This window comes from Loxodonta africana, chromosome 21 (assembly GCF_030014295.1).
Source record: "Loxodonta africana isolate mLoxAfr1 chromosome 21, mLoxAfr1.hap2, whole genome shotgun sequence".
Classification (NCBI taxonomy): Eukaryota; Metazoa; Chordata; class Mammalia; order Proboscidea; family Elephantidae; genus Loxodonta; species Loxodonta africana.
In genome coordinates, this window is record NC_087362.1 from 48,858,175 (window position 1) to 48,879,331 (window position 21,157).

At 38.3% G+C, this 21,157-nt stretch overlaps 1 protein-coding gene across 2 annotated transcripts in view; it reads right to left on the minus strand.

Annotated features, from left to right (window-relative positions):
• Window positions 1–21,157, minus strand: part of TANGO6 (transport and golgi organization 6 homolog) — a 218,971-nt gene that overhangs the window by 184,014 nt on the left and 13,800 nt on the right. For both annotated transcript variants that reach the window (XM_023556605.2, XM_003417141.4), the window contains exons 5-7: window positions 20,609–20,745; window positions 12,999–13,161; window positions 8,357–8,439 (exon numbers count right to left, since the gene is read on the minus strand). In XM_023556605.2, the coding sequence (XP_023412373.1) occupies window positions 8,357–8,439; window positions 12,999–13,161; window positions 20,609–20,745 (383 nt within the window). The remainder of the gene's footprint in view (window positions 1–8,356; window positions 8,440–12,998; window positions 13,162–20,608; window positions 20,746–21,157) is intronic.

Consider the following 21,157-nt stretch of genomic DNA (forward strand, 5'->3'; position numbering starts at 1 on the left):
TCCTATTTAGCAGAAAATTTTCCGGTTACTTGAGGTATCTGTACAACAAGGAATCACCAACACAAGTCCAAGAGATGAAAAAGTTGAAGCAGGGACGGTAAAAACAGTTCTGAGGGTACCTTTTTAATTTTTTGGTGTGAAAAAGCCTTTCTGAGTATAAGTAAAAGAGTGCTTTAAAGAAAAGCTGGATTTCCACATCTACCTGTAGTCTTTCTAGTATAAACATACAGGCCAGGGCTGAGGAACAAAAAAAGAGGTCAGCATGGATCTGTGAAAACCATAATTTCTCAGAACAAATTAGATGAGGATGAGGACACAGACTGGTACTAATGACCCTGATGATAATCTGAGGATTTCCTTTCTTTCTGGGGATTTCCACATTCCGTTCTGAAGCCACCTCGGCTTTTCTGCACAGATAAGTTGTGAAAAGAGGCATCTGGGGTTAAGCCTGAGAATGCTTCATCTAAGCTTAGAGGAATGTTTTGTGACAACAGAAGTAATAGAGACATGTTTCTGAGTACTCTCAATTATGGATCACACACGACTGTAACTCTTTGTTTCCTTGACTGGGAGCTCCTTGAAAGCAGGAGCTGGATCTTAATCATTTCTGTATTTGTAAACCTGGCTAAGTATCTGGAGTTCAGTAGGTACTTGGTAAATGTTTATGTGACTGAATCAAAGAATGAATGAACAAACTACACTGTTGTTTATTTTCTCAAAAGCTCTATTTTTGTGGGGGAAGTTACATTGCCTTATGTATTTTCATTTTTTTAAAGCAGTAGCTAGAAGCTATTCAATGAGTGCCAATTAACTGAACAGATTCATAGAACTTCATCATGGAGCTGACTGAACAAAAGGCTTGATTTTATATTGTTTTTGGGGGGGCGTATGTCTTCAACGTCTGGAGGATTGAATTTCTCTGGTAGAATTGACTAGATATTTAAATTAAAAAAGAAAAAAGGTAGGAAGAATCAAAATGATCAAAAGCTATAAGAATTATTTTGTTTCTATCCGAGGGTGGTCGGGGAGACATGCCTAAAAACCAGAAAGGGGTCCTGACACACTTCATTTCTCATTTCATAAAAAAAAAAAACACACTTCATTTCTCATTTCATGGAGTTTCAATATATACATTGTTAAGCATATCCCTAAGAGATCACCGTAGCATAGCTGAAAGAGCATCAGGAAGTCAGGAGTCAGGAATCTCGGGTGTGAATTTTGTTTCAGTCACCTATGTGACTGCCCATCCAAAAAAAAAAAACTGCTGAGTCTGTTCCGACTCATAGCAAACCTATAGGACAGAGTAGAACTGCCCCATAGAATTTTCAAGGAGCGCCTGGTGGGTTTGAACTGCTGATCTTTTGGTTAGCAGCTGAGCGTTTAACCACTGCCCATAAGTGACTGAAAATCACATAGGTGGACAGGTTTCAGCTGAGCTCCCAGACTAAGACAGACTAGGAAGAAGGACTTGGCAGTCTACTTCTGAAAAAATTAGCCAGAACAGAACAAGGGGATACTGAGTGGTTTAAAGTCAGAAAAGGTGTGCTCAGGGTTGTATCCTTTCACCATACTTATTCAATCTGTATGCTGAGCAAATAATCCAAGAAGCTGGGCTATATGAAGGAAAACTGGGCATCAGGATTAGAAGGCTTATTAACAGCCTGAGACATGCAGATGACACACCCTTGCTTGCTGAAAGCAAAGAGGACTTGAAGCACTTACTGAGGAAGATCAAAGACCACAGCCTTCAGTATGGACTGTACCTCAACATAAAGAAAACAAAAATCCTCGCAACTAGACTAATAAGCTACATCATGATAAAAGGAGAAAAGATGGAGGTTGTGAAGGATTTCACTTTCCTTGGATCCAAAAGCAACACCCATGGAAGAAGCAGCCAAGAATAATCAAACGACACATTGCATTGGGCAAATCAGCTGCAAAAGACCCCTTTAAAGTGTTCAAAAACACATGTCACTTGAAGGACTAAGGTGTGCCTGACCCAAGCCACAGTGTTTTCAATTACTTCATATTTCACATTTCATGTGAAAGCTGGGCAATGAATAAGGAGGACCAAGAATTTATGCCTTGTAATTATGGTGTTGGTGAAGAATACTGACTGCCAGTAGGATGAACAAGTCTGTCTTGGAAGAAGTACAGCCAGAATGCTCCTTAGAGCAAGGATGGCAAGACTTTATCTCATATGTTATCAGGAGGGACCAGTCCCTGGTAGAGGGTCAGTGAAAAACAGGAAGACCCTCAGTGAGACAGAATGACATAGTGGCTGCAACTCCGGGCTCAAGCATAACAATGATTGTGAGGATGGCGCAGGAACAGGCAGTGTTTTGCTCTGTTGTACGTAGGGTCGGAACCAACTTGACGGCACCAAACAACAACATACTACCCAACGTCATACAGTAAGTGAGTGAACATGGATAAGATATTTAAACCTCTCTAGGTCTCAGTTTCCTTATTTACAACAAAGGTATTAAGCTTTTGGCATTAGGGCCAATTAAGATAATTCATGTTAAAGTATTTTTGTAAAATACAAAAACCTGTGCCAATGTTAAATTTATTCTTAAATATTTTATTCTTTTTGATGCTCTTATAAATGGAATTGTTTTCTTAATTTATGGCCTTATCTTTTACAGGGATACACACATGTGCGAATACAGACATGATAGGTCTATTGTGAATCAAGCTGATGAATCCTAGCATTGAAATTCAGTACAGGCTGGAACTTGATTTTACTCCTGTTAAAGATTAAACTAGTCAAATACTGCCTTCAAAAACATCACAGTGATCCTTTTAATAGTAGTGTTCCAGAACTTCTAATACACTCACTGAGTTTAATTAAGACTTGTGAGAAGCAACAGAACAAGGCAAGTTAATAACCTAATATAGTATTTTGTATTATACTTGTTTTTAGAGTATACTATATAAAATAGCTTTTTAAAAAAAGAGTTTCTCTGAACCAAAGGAAACTGATAGTTTTTTGAGTACCTATTATGTGCTACAGTATGGTATGAACCTACTAGAAGTTACCTTATTTCATCCCCATAACTCAAGTGTTAAAAAAGTCACCTAAAGTCACAAAGCTAGTGAACAGTGGAGCCAGGATTCCAACCTAGGGTTATTTGGCACTTTCCACTACACCACACTACAGAATAGGAACTGTAGTATTTATGAAATCTAGTACTTGCATCACCCACAGCTTTGACAGATACTTCCTTTGGTCCTTTGTGTGTTATACTGCAGGGCACAGCTGAATTATAGAAATGAACAACCAGAAAGGATGACTGTCTCTAGGGAGGGGGCAAAAGTGGGAGGGAGATGTACTTTTCACTATAAAGCTTTTTATATTTCTTAAATTTTATACTACGAGCACATATTATCTTCTCTAAACATAGAGAGAAAGACAGGGAGAAGGAATTTGTTCCCGGATCAGGTCTGCCACTCACTAGCTATAGAATTTGGGACAAGTCACCTCACTTCTTTCGGATTTTGTTTCCTTTACTTCAAAATGGAGGAGGGGGCATTACTTCTAAAGTTTTTTTCTAGTTCTAAGATTCTTATTTACTCTGCAAAAATAATTAGAAATTCAGAAAATGGAATCAAATACCCAATCTCACTGAGTAACTTTAATTAGAAACTCATTAAGATTAGATGAGGAAAAAAGACTTGGATTATTAGTCAAGATTCCTTGAATCTGGAAACAGAGATAAAATGAAAATAAGAATGCAGAAAATAAACTAATTATGTACTCTATAGCCTTTCCTACCCTAAAATTTCTTCTGCCTTTAGGGAGTTCAGGCTAGTGTTACAAGGAATACTAAAAAGAAACATTTTTCCCTACCAGAATCTGGCCAAACCTCTTAAAAGCAAGAAAGTGTCCAAACAAGAAAGAACTGCAATTCCCTCCTCTGCCTAGGCAGAACTGATCTCTGTGCAATCTGGGCCCCTCTTCACCTCTCTCAGCAAAGAAAAGCCCTGTTAGTCTCTTTCACACCAGATAGGACAAAAGAATTTAAGCATTTGGGGGCTGGGCCCCAGACTTCCAGAGTGAGAAGGAGACAAATGAAAGCCATTAGACTAAAAGTTATTTGAGCTGCATATCCCCTTTATTGGCTTGGATAATTTTACATGTTACAAGGTACATACGTAGAAATGAGGAAAATTAAACACTCCATGTATGCAGATGAAGTACAAGAGGCTATGCCAAGTTTTCAATCAATTCGATCAGCATTTATATATACCTTTTTTATATTGCTGGGAACATTCCACCCTGGTCTACCAGAGCTATCATAACCACACTGTTCCACTCCCTGCTGGAAAAGAAGGGTTTAAGCATGAAAAGACCTCCCCTTCTAAGAGTTCCCATCATAACATTTTCATTCAGAGAGCTGAGGCTTCCTTCTTTAAATACCAAAATGTGTTTATATTTTCACTCTTTCAGAACATTTCTAAAATGGATTATATGTAATCCCTGCCTTCTTAAACAAAGTATACCAAACATATCAGCCCCAACCTACTTTGCTTTTCAAATCATTATGCCCTTTTTGAGTACTTTTTCCATATCCTTTCTTGCTTCTCTCTGTTGACGTTCTCTTGTCAGTGTGTCTTAGTCTAACTTTTAATTTGTTACTTCTCATTGTACTGTGATCTTACAAATCAGATAACCAATCTGATCAGGAATGTATTTTATGTAAAGATCACACTGGCTCTGACGAATTAAGGGGCTCTGCAGTTAGTGCACAGTCTTAGAGATGGCAACTAGATGAATGGTTGTGATAATACAAGTGACACAGGATGTTAAATTGGAAATTTCACATGAGACATCAAGATCAAACAGATTTAAAACTCCAAAGTAAGACACTAGACTAAGACGATAGCAGGTTTGGGGACTATAAAAACTTCCCATCCACAAAGAGGGCAGAGAAGGATCAAAAGTGTGGAGACAGATGAAATTGGTGAGAGGGACTTCTTTGGAGAAAGCTGTTGATGAGGCAAGAGTCCTGCTCCTCCATCCACCAAATGGGATGGGGGAACCTCACCTCAAGCCCAGTAAGAGAGGCCTCCAAGAGACAACTTGAGGAACTTGATACACGACCCCTAGAGTGTGAGGGACATAGTGAGCTGATGTTTGACTCCTGCATGGAAAATCTACCTGATGAGAGATGAGCTGAAGGACAGGTGGCTGCTTTGGGACTGGCCTGCACTTGCAAAATGTTTAAGTGCAAAGGATAGATTACTGGTGGGAATGTAAAATTGTGCAGCTGCTTGGCAAAACAGTTTGATAGTTCCTCAAAAGGTTAAACATAGAGTTTATATGATTCCCTTTATATAAAATATCCAAAATAGGCAAATCTATAAAGACAGAAAGTGTATTAGTGGCTGCTTACAGCTGGGGGCAGGGTCGAGAAGAAAGGAGAATGATGGCTAATGAATGTGGGATTTCTTTTAGGGGAGACAAAAATATTCTAAAATTAGATGTACTGGTCGCAACAACCCTGTGAATATACTCTAAAAACATCGAATTGTACACTTTAAATGGGTGTATTGTATGATATGTAAATTATATCTCAATAAATGTTAAAGAGAGGAAAAAAAAAAAAAAAGAGCTGGAAATGTTCCCATACGCCTCTCTAAAATTAAATACCTGCTATACCCGCTTGTTACCCAGTGAGCTGCTAGATCAATTCATCCATCCCAGATGTTTTCCTTACTTCCTGACTTTGCTCTGTACTCTATAATTTAGTATTAGCAGAAGGTTAATAAAGACAACACATTCTTTGTTGCTAAATTTTATACAATGTTTACCATTTTTCTCCAACATACACATTTCCTCTGTTTTCCAACTGCAGCTGAGCTGCCAAAACCTTGTAGAGAGAATAATTACCCTTCTCCACCCCTTCCTGGTCTCACAACAGTCCAATCCTTGGTGCATAATCAAGTGTCTACAGCAAACTAATGATTTATTTGCCTCTCCAAGAGATTTTAAATTCACTAAGCTGTTCACGGCACTGATTTTTTTTTTTTTTTTTTGTCTTCTTTGAGCAGTAATAGGAGATTATTCTCTTTCCGTCTGTTAGAAGCTAATTCACTTGCCAGAATGAAGCTCTCTGCTTTGCGTTCTTCTCCCTTCGAGAGTAGTTTATTGAATGCCAAAGGATACCATGAGAGATTTGTACCAAAGTTTAGTCACAACTAGTCCTAACCCTGAGAGCATTTTCATGTCTTCCTGGCCCAACCATTTAATAGTTTTTCATCACAATATTCATTATGGGACATGACTGAAGATGATCCTCCTGAAAGTTAGTGGGGCCTTGTACTTTAATTCAGAAAACTAGCTTTCTAGACTATTCTATATCATTTCTTGTCTTTAGATAATCTGAGAAGTCCTTGCCTATGAATATTTAAAACAAGATACAAGACCTATCTTTTCAAGAATCTCTAAATAAGGAATAAAAAATAAAAATAGCCTTATACATTTTTCACTTGGTCACCAAGTCATATTTTATCTATGAGTAATTTAATTCTATATGTGTGTGCCAGGTCAGTCCTGTAAAGGATATACTCCTTTTTTTGTAACAGTGAAATTAAATAAAAGGGTAGCAAACATCTCACTTCAGTAATAGAAGTGACTGTTGTGGAAAATGAGTTTTGAATTTTTTAGTAGGCATTTTATATCTATGTATTTATCAGTATCATGCAGTGAGCTTAAAACAAAACAAAAGCATCTGTCTTCTTATCTGAAAGGTTTACTCTATACCAGCATACACAGCTGGGAAGAATGTAAAATGGCCTTTTGTTTCCGGTTTCTTAACTTGGCATAATGTTTTCAAGGCTTATCCATGTTGTAACATGTATCCATACTTCATTCTTTCTTATAGCTGAACAATATTCCATTGTATGGGTATACCACATTTGTTTATACATTCATCAGCTGATGAACATTCGGGCTGTTTTCACATTTTGGCTATTATGAATAATGCTGCTATGAACATTTATACATGAGCTTTTGTGCGGATATATGTTTCCATTTCTCTTGGAGAAGAATTGCTGGGTATCATGGATTGAATTGTGACCCCAAAAAGTATCTGTCGATTTGGCTAGGTCATGATTCCCAATATTGTATGACTGTCTACCATTTTATCATCTGATGTGATTTCCCTATGTGTTGTAAATCTTATCACTATGATGTAATAAGATGGATTAGCGGCAGTTATATTGATGAGATCTACAAGATTAGATAGTGTCTTAAGCCAATCAATCTCTTTTGAAATACAAAAGAGAGAAGAAAGCAGAGACGTGGGGAACCTCATACCACCAAGAAAGCAGTGCTGGGAGCAGAGCATGTCCTTTGGACCTGAGGTTCCTGCACAGAGAAGCTCCTATGCCAAGGGAAGATTGATGACATGGACCTTCCTCCAGAGTTGACAGAGAAAGCCTTCCCCTGGAGCTGATGCCCTGAATTTGGACTTCTAACCTACTAGACTGTGAGAGAATAAATTTATCTTTGTTAAAGCCATCCATTTGTGGTATTTCTGTTATAGCTGCACTAGATGACTAAGACACAGGGTCATATGGTAACTCTGTAGGGTCACTATGAGTTGGAATCAACTTGATGGCAATAGATTTGTTTTTTTTATGATAACTCTGTACAAATTTTTGAGGAACTGCCAAACTGTTTTCCAAAGTGGAAATATTTTTTACATGGAATTTTGAAAGCTGCTTACCAGTGTAAATATTTTTAACAATAAAGTATTACTATAAAGTTAGTAAAATAAACTTGGTAGAACAAAACTTACCAACTCCATTTGGCCCTAATACAATGGATTTCATTTTTGTCTAAAAATACATACTTCATATATAAGATTGTAATCACAGAGAACATAAATAAAATTTATATTCCTTTTTTTTTTTTCATTTTCAGCATACATTTAAGTAGTCAGTTGCTGTATTCATTTATTCAGACTAACTTCCTTTTGATGGTGATTACTATCAAAACTTATAAAGTAGATTCAGTATTATCATACACTTTTAGGGAGTCTACAGTACTGAAAAATGCCTCTGTAGATTCCTTCAAGAGACATGCTTTCATCAGTGGCACGTGCCTGTTAGAAAATATAGACCGTTTTGGGTAAATGATGAGATAAAAAAGGTTTCAAAATGTACCCATTTTTTCATTTAAAAAGAGTCAGCTTATAGCTTCTAGTTTACAAGGTGAAACAATTTTGATAGCTTAAAATTTAAGATTAGTCATTCTAATTCCTCAAATACCAATTAAAAGACAAAATAATTTTAAAAGACTAAGTAGAAATATTAGCTAAAAGCATCAGTGTGTCAAATTACCAACCTTAAATACATCCTCAATACATCTACTAAGTTCTTCTTCTGTCACCAGAATGGTTCCTGGCACCATGTCACACTCTGGAATCTCTAGAGAACAAAAAATAAAATTATCTACACTCAATGTATCACTGAATAAAAGACACTGAGCCCAAGAAAGAAAGTTTTACTAGAAAAGTGGTTTGTTAAGTAACAGCTTAGAAAATCAACATGGTTACCACTGCCCAATAAAGCACCATTCAAATACAACATTTCAGAGAATCTATGATGCCACTGATTACAAACATGCATCCTTATTTTACATATCACTAAGAAAGAAAAAGGAGCCCTGGTGGTGCAGTGGTTAAGAGGTTGGTTGCTAATCAAAAGGTCAGTAGTTCAAATCTACCAGCTGCTCCTTGGAAACCTACTCCGTCCTATAGGGTCACTGTAAGTTGGAATCAACTCAATAGCAATGGTTTTTTAAAAAGATAAAAAACCACTGCCAATTAACCTGTGTTGTATCATCACTTAGAATTTTTATTTTAAATTTATTGAGTGAGAAAATGGGGAGTAGATGAAATGAAAATGGCCAAGAGTTGATGGCTATGTCTAAGTAACAAGTACAAAGGAGTTCATTATACTATACTTTGTTTGAATGTATTTGAAAATTTTTTCTTTAAAAAGTTTTCTAAAAGAGTTTAAAAAGTACTGAGAGCTCTCTTTAGACTTATGCAGACATATGGTTTATTATATATAATTCTAAATCATCTAAATAATTGGGATAAATGAGATAAAGAATGCTTAAAACTTCACAATCAGTGTCCAGCTCTTCTGAAACACCATCAGCAATATCTATGTTTTTCCATAAAATATTTTTCTCTGGTGAAGGGTAAGACAGCACACAATACTGGGAAGCCAGCACAACTTGTCCAAGGCAAGATCATGGAAGCAACACAGACACACCCAAACTCTCTAAGGGACCAAATCATTGGGCTGAGGCCAGTGGGGACCATGGTCTTGGGGAACATTTAACTCAATTGGCATAACATAGTTTATAAAGAAAATGTTCTACGATCTACATTAGGACCCCAGAATAGCGTCTGGGACCTTAAAAGCTTGTAAGCAGGCATCTAAGATACTCCACAGGTTTCACCCTGTCTGGAGCAAGGAAGAATGAAGAAAACCAAAGACACAGGAAAATATTAGTCCAAAGGACTAATGGGCCACAACTACCACAGCCTCCACTAGACTGAGTCCAGCACAACTAGATGGTACCCAGCTACCACCACCGACTGCTTTGACAGGGATTACAACAGAGGGTCCCAGACAGAGCTGAAGAAAAATGTAGAACAAAATTCTAACTCTCACACACACAAAAAAGACCAGACTTACTGGTCTGACAGAGACTGGAGAAATGCTGAGAGTATGGCCCCTGGACACCCTTATAGCTTAGCTCAATAATGAAGTCAATCCTGAGGCTCACCCTTCAGCCAAAGATTAGACAGGCTCATAAAATAAAATGAGACTAAATGGGCACATCAGACCAGGGGCAAGGACGACAAGGCAGGAGGGGATGAGAAAGCTGGTAATGGGCAAACTCAAGGTCAAGAAGGGGAAAGTATTGACATGTCATGGGGTTTGCATCCAATGTCACAAAACATTATGTGTATTAATTGTTTAATGAGAAACTAGTTTGCTCTGCAAAACTTCATCTAAAGTACAATAAAAACAAACAAAAAAACCAATAAAATAAAATATTTTTCTCTGTGCCACCAAGAACACAGGTGAAGTGACATTTCTTAAAATTATTGTCATCAGGATTTTCTTTCAAGTCACTAGCATTCATTCTGCAAGTTTTAATGCTCATTTTCAGGCACAGACAACTACTTCATGACTGCCACCTGGCCAACTGTGATTGTGAGATGCATTTTGATATCAAAGTTGTTGAAATGTTGTTGTTGTTAGGTGCCGTCAAGTCAGTTCCAACTCATATGACCCTATGGACTACACAATGAAACACTGCCCAGTCCTGCACCATCCACACAATCATTGCTATGTTTGAGCCATTGTGGCAGCCACTGTCTCAATCCATCTCATCAAGGTCTTCCTCTTTTTCGCTAACCCTCTACCTTACCAAGCATGATGTCCTTCAGGGACTGGTCCCTCCTGATAACATGTCCAAAGTATGTGAGACAAAGTCTCACCATCCTTGCTTCCAAGGAGCTTTCTGGCTGTACTTCTTCCAAGAAAAATTTGTTCATTCTTCCAGCAGTCCATGGTGTAGTAAATATTCTTTGTCAATACCATAATTCAAAGGCATCAATTCTTGTTCAGTTTTCCTTATTCATGGTCTAGCTTTCACGTACATATGAGGTAATTGAAAATACCATGGCTTGGGTCAGGTGCACCGTAGTCCTTAAAGTGACATCTTTGCTTTTCAACACTTTAAAGAGGTCTTTTGCAGCAGATTTGTCCAATGCAATATGTTGTTTGATTTCTTGACTGCTGCTTCCATGGGCATTGATTGTGGATCCAAGTAAAATGCAATCCTTGACAACTTCAATCTTTTCTCCATTTATCACGATGTTGCCTATTGGTTCAGGTGTGAGGATTTTTGTTTTCTTTATGTTGAGGTATAATCCACACTGAAGGTTGTAGTCTTTGATCTTCATCAGTAAGTGCTTTAAGTAAGCAAGATTGTATCATCTGTGTATCACAGGTTGTTAATGAGTCTTCCTCCAATTCTGATGCCTCGTTCTTCTTCATATAGTACAGCTTCTCAGACTATTTGCTCAGTATACAACTGAATAAATATGGTAAAAGGATATAACCCTGATGTACACCCTTCTCAATACCAAATAGATTTCAAAATAAAAGATTTGTTTTTTTCTTTTTTAATGTAAAAATACATTCATAAAATTCTGACGTTTGTTTGCCAGCCGCACCCTCTCCCTGTGAGGTATTTTCATTAAGTGCTACTATGTCAATTCTTTTTACATGTTGCTGTAAAAAAAATTAGCATGGCTCGCCTATAAAAATACCTCGCAGCGGGGAGGACGCAGTTGACAAACATAGAAGGCATGCAACATTTGCATACAAATATGGTAATTATTTTTTAGAATACTAACTAACAAATTAGAAGGAATTAAAAAAAAGGAAGTCACCATTTTACAGGCAAGAATCACCAATGGATACTAAACCACAGTATGAAAGACTACTGGGAAACAGGACATTCACATAGTCTCAGACTATCACTCCACAGATTTCTTATTCATTATTTCAAAGGAGAAAAGATATTTTTACAATGGAGAAACATGTCTGTCACCACTTTAACCAAATGATCAAATTTAACATGGCAAGGCTTCATTTCACGTACTTTGGACGTGTTATCAAGAGGGACCAGTTCATGGAGAAGGACATCATGCTTGCTAAAGTAGAGGGTCAGCAAAAAAGATGAAGACCCTTGCTGGGACGAACTGGCACAGCAGCTGCAACAATAGGCTCAAACATAGCAACGACTGTGAGGGTAGGGCAGGACTGGGCAGTTCCGTTCTGTTGTTGACAGCACCTAACAGCAACAACAATAATGGGACATGGGAACCTTTCATGCAGGTCAGAGACTCAGGTTTGATTCCGGGTCAATGCACCTCATGTGTAGCCACCACCCATATGTCAGTGGAGGCTTTTGTGCTGCTATGATGCTGAACGGTTTCAGTGGAGCTTTCAGACTAAGACAAACTAGGAAGACAGGCCTGGAGATCTACTTCTGAAAATTAGCTAATGAAGACCCTATGGATCACAATGATCTAATTCACAACCAATCATAGGAACGGTGCAAGACTGCGAAGCCTTTCATTCTGTTGTACGGTGGGTCACCTTGAGTTAGGGGCTGACTTGATCATAGCTAACAACAACGATAATGAGATAAACTGATAACATGTGCCCCTGATGTGATGCGCTGAGGAAAAAAAACAACATCTATGTAGTACTTCTGCCAAAATGTTTAACCTGGATCTAATCACGAGAAAAAAATTAGACAAATACAAATTGAGGAATATTCAATGACACAACTGACCTGAGATCTACAAAAATGTGGTAAAAGACTAGGGAATCAGTCTACATTAAAGGAGACTAAAAAAGACTCAACAAAGTAAATGCAATGCATGTTTCTTGATTGGATTCTCGATTTAAAAAAAAAAAACTACAAAGAAAATTACTGGGACAAATGGATAAATCTGAATTAAGTCTGTATATTAGATAACAGTATTATCAATGTTACATTTCCTGAGTATGATAACTGCATTGTGGTCATGTGGGAGACTGCTTTTTTTCTTTGGAGATGGATGCTGTGGTATTTTTAGGGGTAAAGTGTGATGACATTTGCAACTCCCAAATGATTCAGAAAAAATATGTATGTGTGTAGAAATAAAGATAAAGTGAATGTGGCCAAAATGTTAATAGTTGCTGAATCTAGGTGAAGCACATATATGGGTGGTTCAATGTACTATTACTGGAAATTTTACATTGTGAATTTTTCAAAATAAAAATTTGTTGGGGAGGCACTAAAACTAAAGACGCTGAAATACCATAGACTTAAGTCATTTAAACTTAAAACACTGAAGACGGTCCTTTTGAGGGTCACCCAACCACCAAGCCTCCTCTTTTACCTGCTGTATTCAAACATCGATGAAGAGGCGCTAACACTGGTTGAAGCAAATACTTGGCTGCCAACTGTGGGCATTCTCTTGACATAGTAATAAAGGTAGTGGTGGCAACTCTCTGAAATTGTCGTGCTGTCAATTTATCTTGAAGGTGAAATAAATCTAGAATCTAAAAGAAAAATTACATGAAGTAAATCCAAGCCCTTTATTAGAAGCATTACACTAACTAGATAGAGAAAGCATTAATTTGTTTAAACCAAAAAAATAAACACACTGATTAAACAGAGTTGTTTTTTAAATTTAATAACTCAGTCTCAAAGAGTGTGAGAGCTGAACGGGCTGTTTTTAATACATAATTTTATCAAATTTATAAAATACATACTTAATGTAGAAATAAGGTTTTAAGAAGAAAATTAAAAACCTTCCCCAAAACAGTACAAACATCTTTGGTGTATTCTTTCCAATATATTTTCTGTATTATTTTTTCTTTTTCATTGAGATCGTACTTAATGCTCAGTTTTGCATATTGCTGAATCCTCACGTTGTTACAGATTCCTCAAAAATACTATATTCACCCAAATTCTCATAAAAAGACCAGACTTAATGGTCTGAGTGAGACTGGAAGGACCCCAGTGATCATGGCCTCCAGACCTTCTGTTGGCCCACTACAGAAACCATCCCCAAAGCCAGCTCATCAGACATGGATTGAACTGGACAATGGGTTGGAGAGGGATGCTGGTGAGCTGTGAGCTACTTGGTTCGGGTGGACACTTGAGACAATGTTGGCATCTCCTGCCTGGAGGGGAGATGCGAGAGTAGAGGGGCTCAGAAGCTGGCAAAGAGGTCATGAAAAGAGAGAGTGGAAGGAGGGAATGGGCTGTCTCATGGGGGAGGGAAGTAATTGGGAATGTGGAACAAGTTGCATATGGGTTTTTGTGTGAGAGACTGACTTGACTTGTACACTTTCACTTAAAGCACAATAAAAATTATTAAAAATATATTATATTCAGCTGTATGTCATAATTTATTACAAATTATTTCCTCAATTCCAGACATTCAGGGTTTTTTCCCAAATTTTTGCTATTATAAATAGTCCCACCAAATGAAATGATTGGGTCAAAGCATGTAAATATCTTAGGGTCTGAACAGCCTGTTGTATCTGAGCAATCTCAGATAAGAATCTATCTTATTCTCACAGAAAAACATTAATCCCCAGTGCTTCACAGTGGGTTTATCCTAATATTAGCAACTAATGGGAAATTCATTTCTGGTTCCTGATTTAAAAGTGACTCTTTTTTTCTTCCTGTTGTAGGCAGGAGAATCTTCTGTCTGCAAACTATACATGGCCTCTGACGTTGCCAAAGAGAGGCTCAGCAAGCCTGAAACCTGTGGTTTGAGTTTATCATTTTGTTAAGTACCTAAACTACCACTGTTGTTGTTGTTGTTAGGTGCTGCCGAGTCGGTTCCGACTCATAGTGACTCTATGCACAACAGAACGAAACGGTGCCCAGTCCTGAGCCATCCTTACCATCGTTATGCTTGAGCTCATTGTTGCAGCCACTGTGTCAATCCACCTCGTTGAGGGTCTTCCTCTTTTCCGCTGGCCCTGTCCTTCTCCAGGGACTGATCCTTCCTGACAACATGTCCAAAGTATGTAAGACGCAGTCTCGCCATCCTTGCTTCTAAGGAGCATTCTGGTTGTACTTCTTCCAAGACAGATCTGTTCGTTCTTTTGGCAGTCCACGGTATATTCAATATTCTTCACCAACACCACAATTCAAAGGCATCAATTCTTCGGTCTTCCTTATTCACTGTCCAGCTTTCACATGCATATGATGCAACTGAAAATACCATGGCTTGGGTCAAGCGCACCTTAGTCTTTAAGGTGATATCTTTGCTCTTCAACACTTTAAAGAGGTCCTTTGCAGCAGATATACCCAATGCAATGCGTCTGTTGATTCCTTGACTGCTGCTTCCATGGCTGTTGATTGTGGATCCAAGGAAAATGAAATCCTTGACAACTTCAATCTTTTCGCCGTTCCTCGTGATGTTGCTCATTGGTCCATTTGTGAGGATTTTTGTTTTCTTTATGTTGAGGATTTTGAAGGCTGTGGTCTTTGATCTTCATTAGTAAGTGCTTCAAGTCCTCTTCACTTTCAGCAAGTAAGGTTGTGTCATCTGTGTAACGCAGGTTGTTAATGAGTCTTCCTCCAATCCTGATGCCCCGTTCTTCTTCATATAATCCAGCTTCTCAGATTATTTGATCAGCATACAGACTGAGTAGGTATGATGAAAGAATACAACCCTGACGCACACCTTTCCTGACTTTAAACCAATCAGTATCCCCTTGTTCTGTACGAACAACTGCCTCTTGATCTATGTAAAGGTTCCTCATGAGCACAATTAAGTCTTCTGGAATTCCCATTCTTTGCAATGTTATCCATAATTTGTTATGATCCACACAGTCAAATGCCTTTGTACAGTCAATAAAACACAGATAAACATCCTTCTGGTATTCTCTGCTTTCAGCCAGGATCCATCTGACATCAGCAATGATATCCCTGGTTCCACGTCCTCTTCTGAAACCAGCCTGAATTTCTGGCAGTTCCCTGTCGATATACTGCTACAGCCGTTTTTGAATGATCTTCAGCAAAATTTTGCTTGCGTGTGATATTAATGATATTGTTCTCTAATTTCCACATTCGGCTGGATCACCTTTCTTGGGAGTAGGCATAAATATGGATCTCTTCCAGTCAGTTGGCCAGGAAGCTGTCTTCCGTATTTCTTGGCATAGACGAGTGAGCGCTTCCAGCTGTGCATCTGCTTATTGAAACATCTCAATTGATACTCCATCAGTTCCTGGAGCCTTGTTTTTTGCTAATGCCTTCAGAGCAGCCTGGACTTCTTCCTTCAGTACCATTGGTTCCTGATCATATACTACCTCTTGAAATGGTTGAATATCAACTAATTCTTTTTGGTACAATGACTCTGTGTATTCCTTCCATCTTCTTTTGATGCTTCCTGCGTCATTTAATATTTTCTCCATAGAATCCTTCACTATTTCAACTCGAGGATTGAATTTGTTCTTCAGTTCAGCTTGAGAAATGCCAAGCCTGTTCTTCCCTTTTGGTTTTCCATCTCCAGCTCTTTGCACATGTTATTATAATACTTTACTTTGTCTTCTACAGCCGCCCTTTGAAATCTTCTGTTCAGTTCTTTCATCAATTTTTCCTCTTGCTTTAGCTGCTCGACGTTCAAGAGCAAGTTTCAGAGTCTCCTCTGACATCCGTCTTGGTCTTTTCTTTCTTTTCAATGACCTCTTGCTTTCTTCATGGATGATGTCATTGATGTCATTCCACAACTCATCTGGTCTGCGGTCACTAGTGTTCAATGCATCAAATCTATTCTTCAGGTGGTCTCTAAATTCAGATGGGATATACTCAAGGTCATGTTTTGGCTCTCGTGGACTTGCTCTGATTTTCTTCAGTTTCAGCTTGAACTTGCATATGAGCAATTGATGGTCTGTTCCACAGTCAGCCCCTGGCCTTGTTCTGACTGATGATATTGAGCTTTTCCATCATCTCTTTCCACAGATGTAGTCAATTTGATTTCTGTGTGTTCCATCTGGCGAGGTCTGTGTGTACAGTCGCTGTTTATGTTGGTGAAAGAAGGTATTTGCAGTGAAGAAGTCGTTGGTCTTGCAAAATTCTATCAGTAGATCTCCGGCATTGTTTCTATCACCAAGGCCATATTTTCCAACTACTGATCATTCTTCGTTTCCAACTTTCGCATTCCAATCGCCAGTAATTACCAATGCATCTTGATTGCATGTTCGATCAATTTCAGACTGTAGCAGCTGATAAAAATCTTCTATTTCTTCATCTTTGGCCCTAGTGGTTGGTGCGTAAATTTGAATAATAGTCATATTAACTGGTCTTCCTTGTAGCCATATGGATATTATCCTATCACTGACAGTGTCGTACTTCAGGACAGATCTTGAAACATTCTTTTTGACGATGAATGTAACACCATCCCTCTTCACGTTGTCATTCCCAGCATAGACTATATGATTGTCTGATTCAAAATGGCCAATACCAGTCCATTTCAGCTCACTAATGGCTAGGATATCAATGTTTATGCGTTCCATTTCATTTTTGACGATTTCCAATTTTCCTAGATTCTTACTTTGTACATTCCAGGTTCCGATTATTAATGGATATTTGCAGCCGTTTCTTCTCATTTTGAGTTGTGCCACATCAGCAAATGAAGGTCCCAAAAGCTTTACCCCATTCATGTCATTAAGGTTGACTCTACTTTGAGGAGGCAGCTCCTCCCCAGTGATTTTTTGAGTGCCTTCCAACCTGGGGGGCTCATCTTCCAGCACTACATCAGACAATATTCCACTGCTATTCATAAGGTTTCCCTGGCTAATGCTTTTCAAAATAGACTGCCGGGTCCTTCTTCCTAGTCTGTCTTAGTCTGGAAGCTCAGCTGAAATCTGTCCTCCATGGGTGACCCTGCTGGTATTTGAATAGCAGTGGCATTGTTTCCAGCATCACAGCAACACACAAGCCCCCACAGTACGACAAACTGACAGACACATGGGGGAAACTACCACGGCTAATTTAAAAAAAAAAAAAATTACTCATCATTGCAAGTAATAACTTCGTTCTGTAAAATAAGTAATTTATACTTAGCACTTTTCAATATGAGATCTTCGCACTGTGATACTTTGTTTCTAAGTTTGCCTACTCATGAGAACCTTGAAAATCAGTATAACAACTCAATGATCTTTGAACTGCAATCCAGAAGGTTGTCTTACATCTAAACTCATAAGCAGATTTGATTAAGAAAATGCCTTCCTAATTTTTCACCTGTCTGATTAGCAAAGATCAAAAAGGCTTATAACACCTTGTAGGCAAACATGAAGAGCGACATGTACACACTGCTGTATATCAATCAAAATTTTAAATGCATATACAGCAGTAATTCCAATTCCAGGAATTTTTCCTACAGCAACACTTGCATGTATACACAAAGACTTATGGATATTAGCCATAACATGGTGTGTAATAGTAACAGAATGGAAACAACTCAAATGTCCATCACTAGAAGGCTGATTAAATAAGTTATGGTACATTGACATGATGAAATGCTATGTCCCCATTAAAACAATGAGAAAGCTCTGTGTGAAATGGTCTCTAAGGGACACTGTTAAGTAAAAAAACAAAATGAAGAACCTTGAGTGTAGCATGTTACCATTTGATAAAAATTTGAACATATATACCACGTACATATATAGACATATATTTCCATATGCAAAATATATAGGATATCTCCAGAAAGATAAACAAGAAATTGGTAACAATAACTACCCCTGAGGGACTAGGAGACAAGAATGGGAGGGAAACTTACTGTTTAGTTTATTTTCTTGCACTTTTTAAATCATGTACCATGTGAATTTACCTTTTCATTTAATACCTATTAAGAAAAACTAATTAAAAACACACAGAGAGAAGATGTAATGAACATGATAAAACTTTAGTTTCACATTCTAGACCTGAAAGCAAGCCCCATTAGCTATTTAATAATGACGAGGCATAGATTTTCTGGAGCCATGGAGACTGGATGAACCCCTGAAACTACTGCCCTGAAATAATCTTTAAACCTTAAATCAAAAATATTCCCTGATGTCTTCTTAAAACCAAACAATAGTTTAGCTTAACTAATAAAGACTGTCTGCCTTGAGTATTGTGCTCTTTTAAAAACTATCTATATAGGATCAAATTGACAAGAGCAACTGGAAAGGCGAGACAGGAACTTTGGGGGGGTGTGAGTTTGTTAATGGAGTTGTGAGAATGGCTGCACAACGCAAAGAATGGAATCAATGTCACTGAATTATACATGTAGAAACTGCTTGAATTGGTGTTATATTTTGCTGTGTATATTCTCAACAACAACAAGATAAATAAAAACTTTAAAAAATAATGGTAAGGCTTTTTTTTTTTTTTTTTAATTGTGCTTTAGGTGAAAGTTTACAGTTCAAGTTAGTTTCTCAAACAAAAATTTATACACACATTGTTATGTGACCCTAGTTCCTATCCCTATAATGCGTCCGCACAGTCTTCCTTTTCACCCCGGATTTCCCGTGTCCATTCAACCAGCTCCCGTCCCTTTCTGCCTTCTCATCTTGCCTCTGGACAGGAGCTGCCCACTTAGTCTCGTGTATCTACTTGAACTAAGAAACACACTCTCCACAAGTATCATTTTCTGTCTTATAGTCCAGTCTATTCTTTGTCTGAAGAGTTGGCTTCGGGAATGGTTTTCGTTCTGGGTTAACAGAGAGTCTGGAGGCCATGTCTTCTGGGGCTCCTCCAGTCTCAGTCAGACCATTAAGTCTGATCTTTTCACTAGAGTTTGAGTTCTGCTCCACACTTTTCTCCTGCGCTGTCAGGGACTCTCTGTTATACTCCCTGTCAAGGCAGTTTGGTGATAGCTGGGCACCATCCAGTTCTTCTGGTCTCAAGCCGATGGAGTCTCTGATTTATGTGGCCCTTTTTTCTCTTAGGCTAACATTTCCCTTGTATCTTTAGTATTCTGCATTCTCCTTTGCTCCAGGTGGATTGGGACCAATTGATGCATCTTAGATGGCCGCTTGCTAGCTTTTAAGACCCCAGATGCTACTCACCAAAGTGGGATGCAGAACATTTTCTTAACAAACTTTGTTATGCCAATTGACCTAGATGTCCCCTGAAACCATGGTCCCCAGACACCTGCACCTGCTACACTGATCTTTGAAGTGTTTGGTTGTATTCAGGAAACTTCCTAGCTTTTGGTTTAGTCCAGTGGTGCTTGCTTCCCCCGTATCGTGTGTTGTCCTTCCCTTCACTTAAGGTAATTCTTGCCTACAATTCTGCTCTCCCTCCCTCCCCACCCTCATGACTATCAAAGAATGTGTTCTTCTGTGTTTAAACCTTTTCTTGAGTTCTTATAATAGCGGTCTCATACAATATTTGTCCTTTTGCGACTGACTAATTTTACTCAGCATAATGCCTTCCAGATTCATCCATGTTATGAGATGTTTCGTGGATTCATCATTGTTCTTCACTGTTGTGTAGTATTCCATTGCAAGGATACACCATAATTTGTTTATCCATTTGTCTACTGATGGACACCTAGGCTGTTTCCATCTTTTGGCTATTGTGAACAATGCTGCAGTGAACATGGGTATACATATAACTATTCGTGTGAAAGCTCTTATTTCTCTAGGATGTATTCCAAGGAGTAGGATTGCTAGATCGCATGGTACTTCTATTTTTAGCTTTTTAGGGAAGTGCCAAATCGATTTCCAAAGTGGCTATACCATTTTACATTCCCATCAGCAGCCCATAAGTGTTCCAGTCTCTCTACAACCTGGTGAGGCATTCTTAAACTTAACAATTAGGTCAATTTCTTCCACAGGTTTTTACTCGCTTATTAAGAAGGCCCTCTACTGAACAATAAACTTAAATATTTATTATATTGCTTTTACCTCAGTATTAGAGGAACATTAAAAGTCCTCTTTCTGTAAATAAGCAGATAATCCTCAAATGGTCAAAAGAAATAAAATTATTTACCTGGGGGCAAATATCTTTATAGTAATTCTCTGTTGAAAGAGACTGCTGGGGACAGGAAGCCAAAATCTTTGCAATCAAGTCACACTTCTTCCAGTCAGCAGCCATCACCTCAGCGTCACTTCCACCAGCTGCCCCAGCTGTCAGCAATGGATAGAGATGTCAAAAACTCACAGCAGTTCCCATATAAAGTCCCATGTGATAAATGATCCTTAAAATTTAGGGCCCAAAATGCTTTTTTCTCTACGAAAAATTTTTTGCTTCTTCTATAAGATAAGCTACCCTTCCGCACTTTCCTTTGATCCTGGTTTCAAGGAAACTCAGAGTAAAAAGTGGTTAAAGTGCTTGGATGCTATCCAAAAGGTCAGCCGTTCAAACTCACTGGCTGCTCCCCAGAAGAAAGATGTGGCAGTCTGCTCCTGTAAAGATTAGAGCCTTGGAAACCCTGAAGGGCAGTACTACTCTGTTCTGTAGGGTCGCTATGAGTCAGAATAGACTCGACAGCAATGAGTACAGGTAATCATAATGATATTACTCATGACTTGGATACTA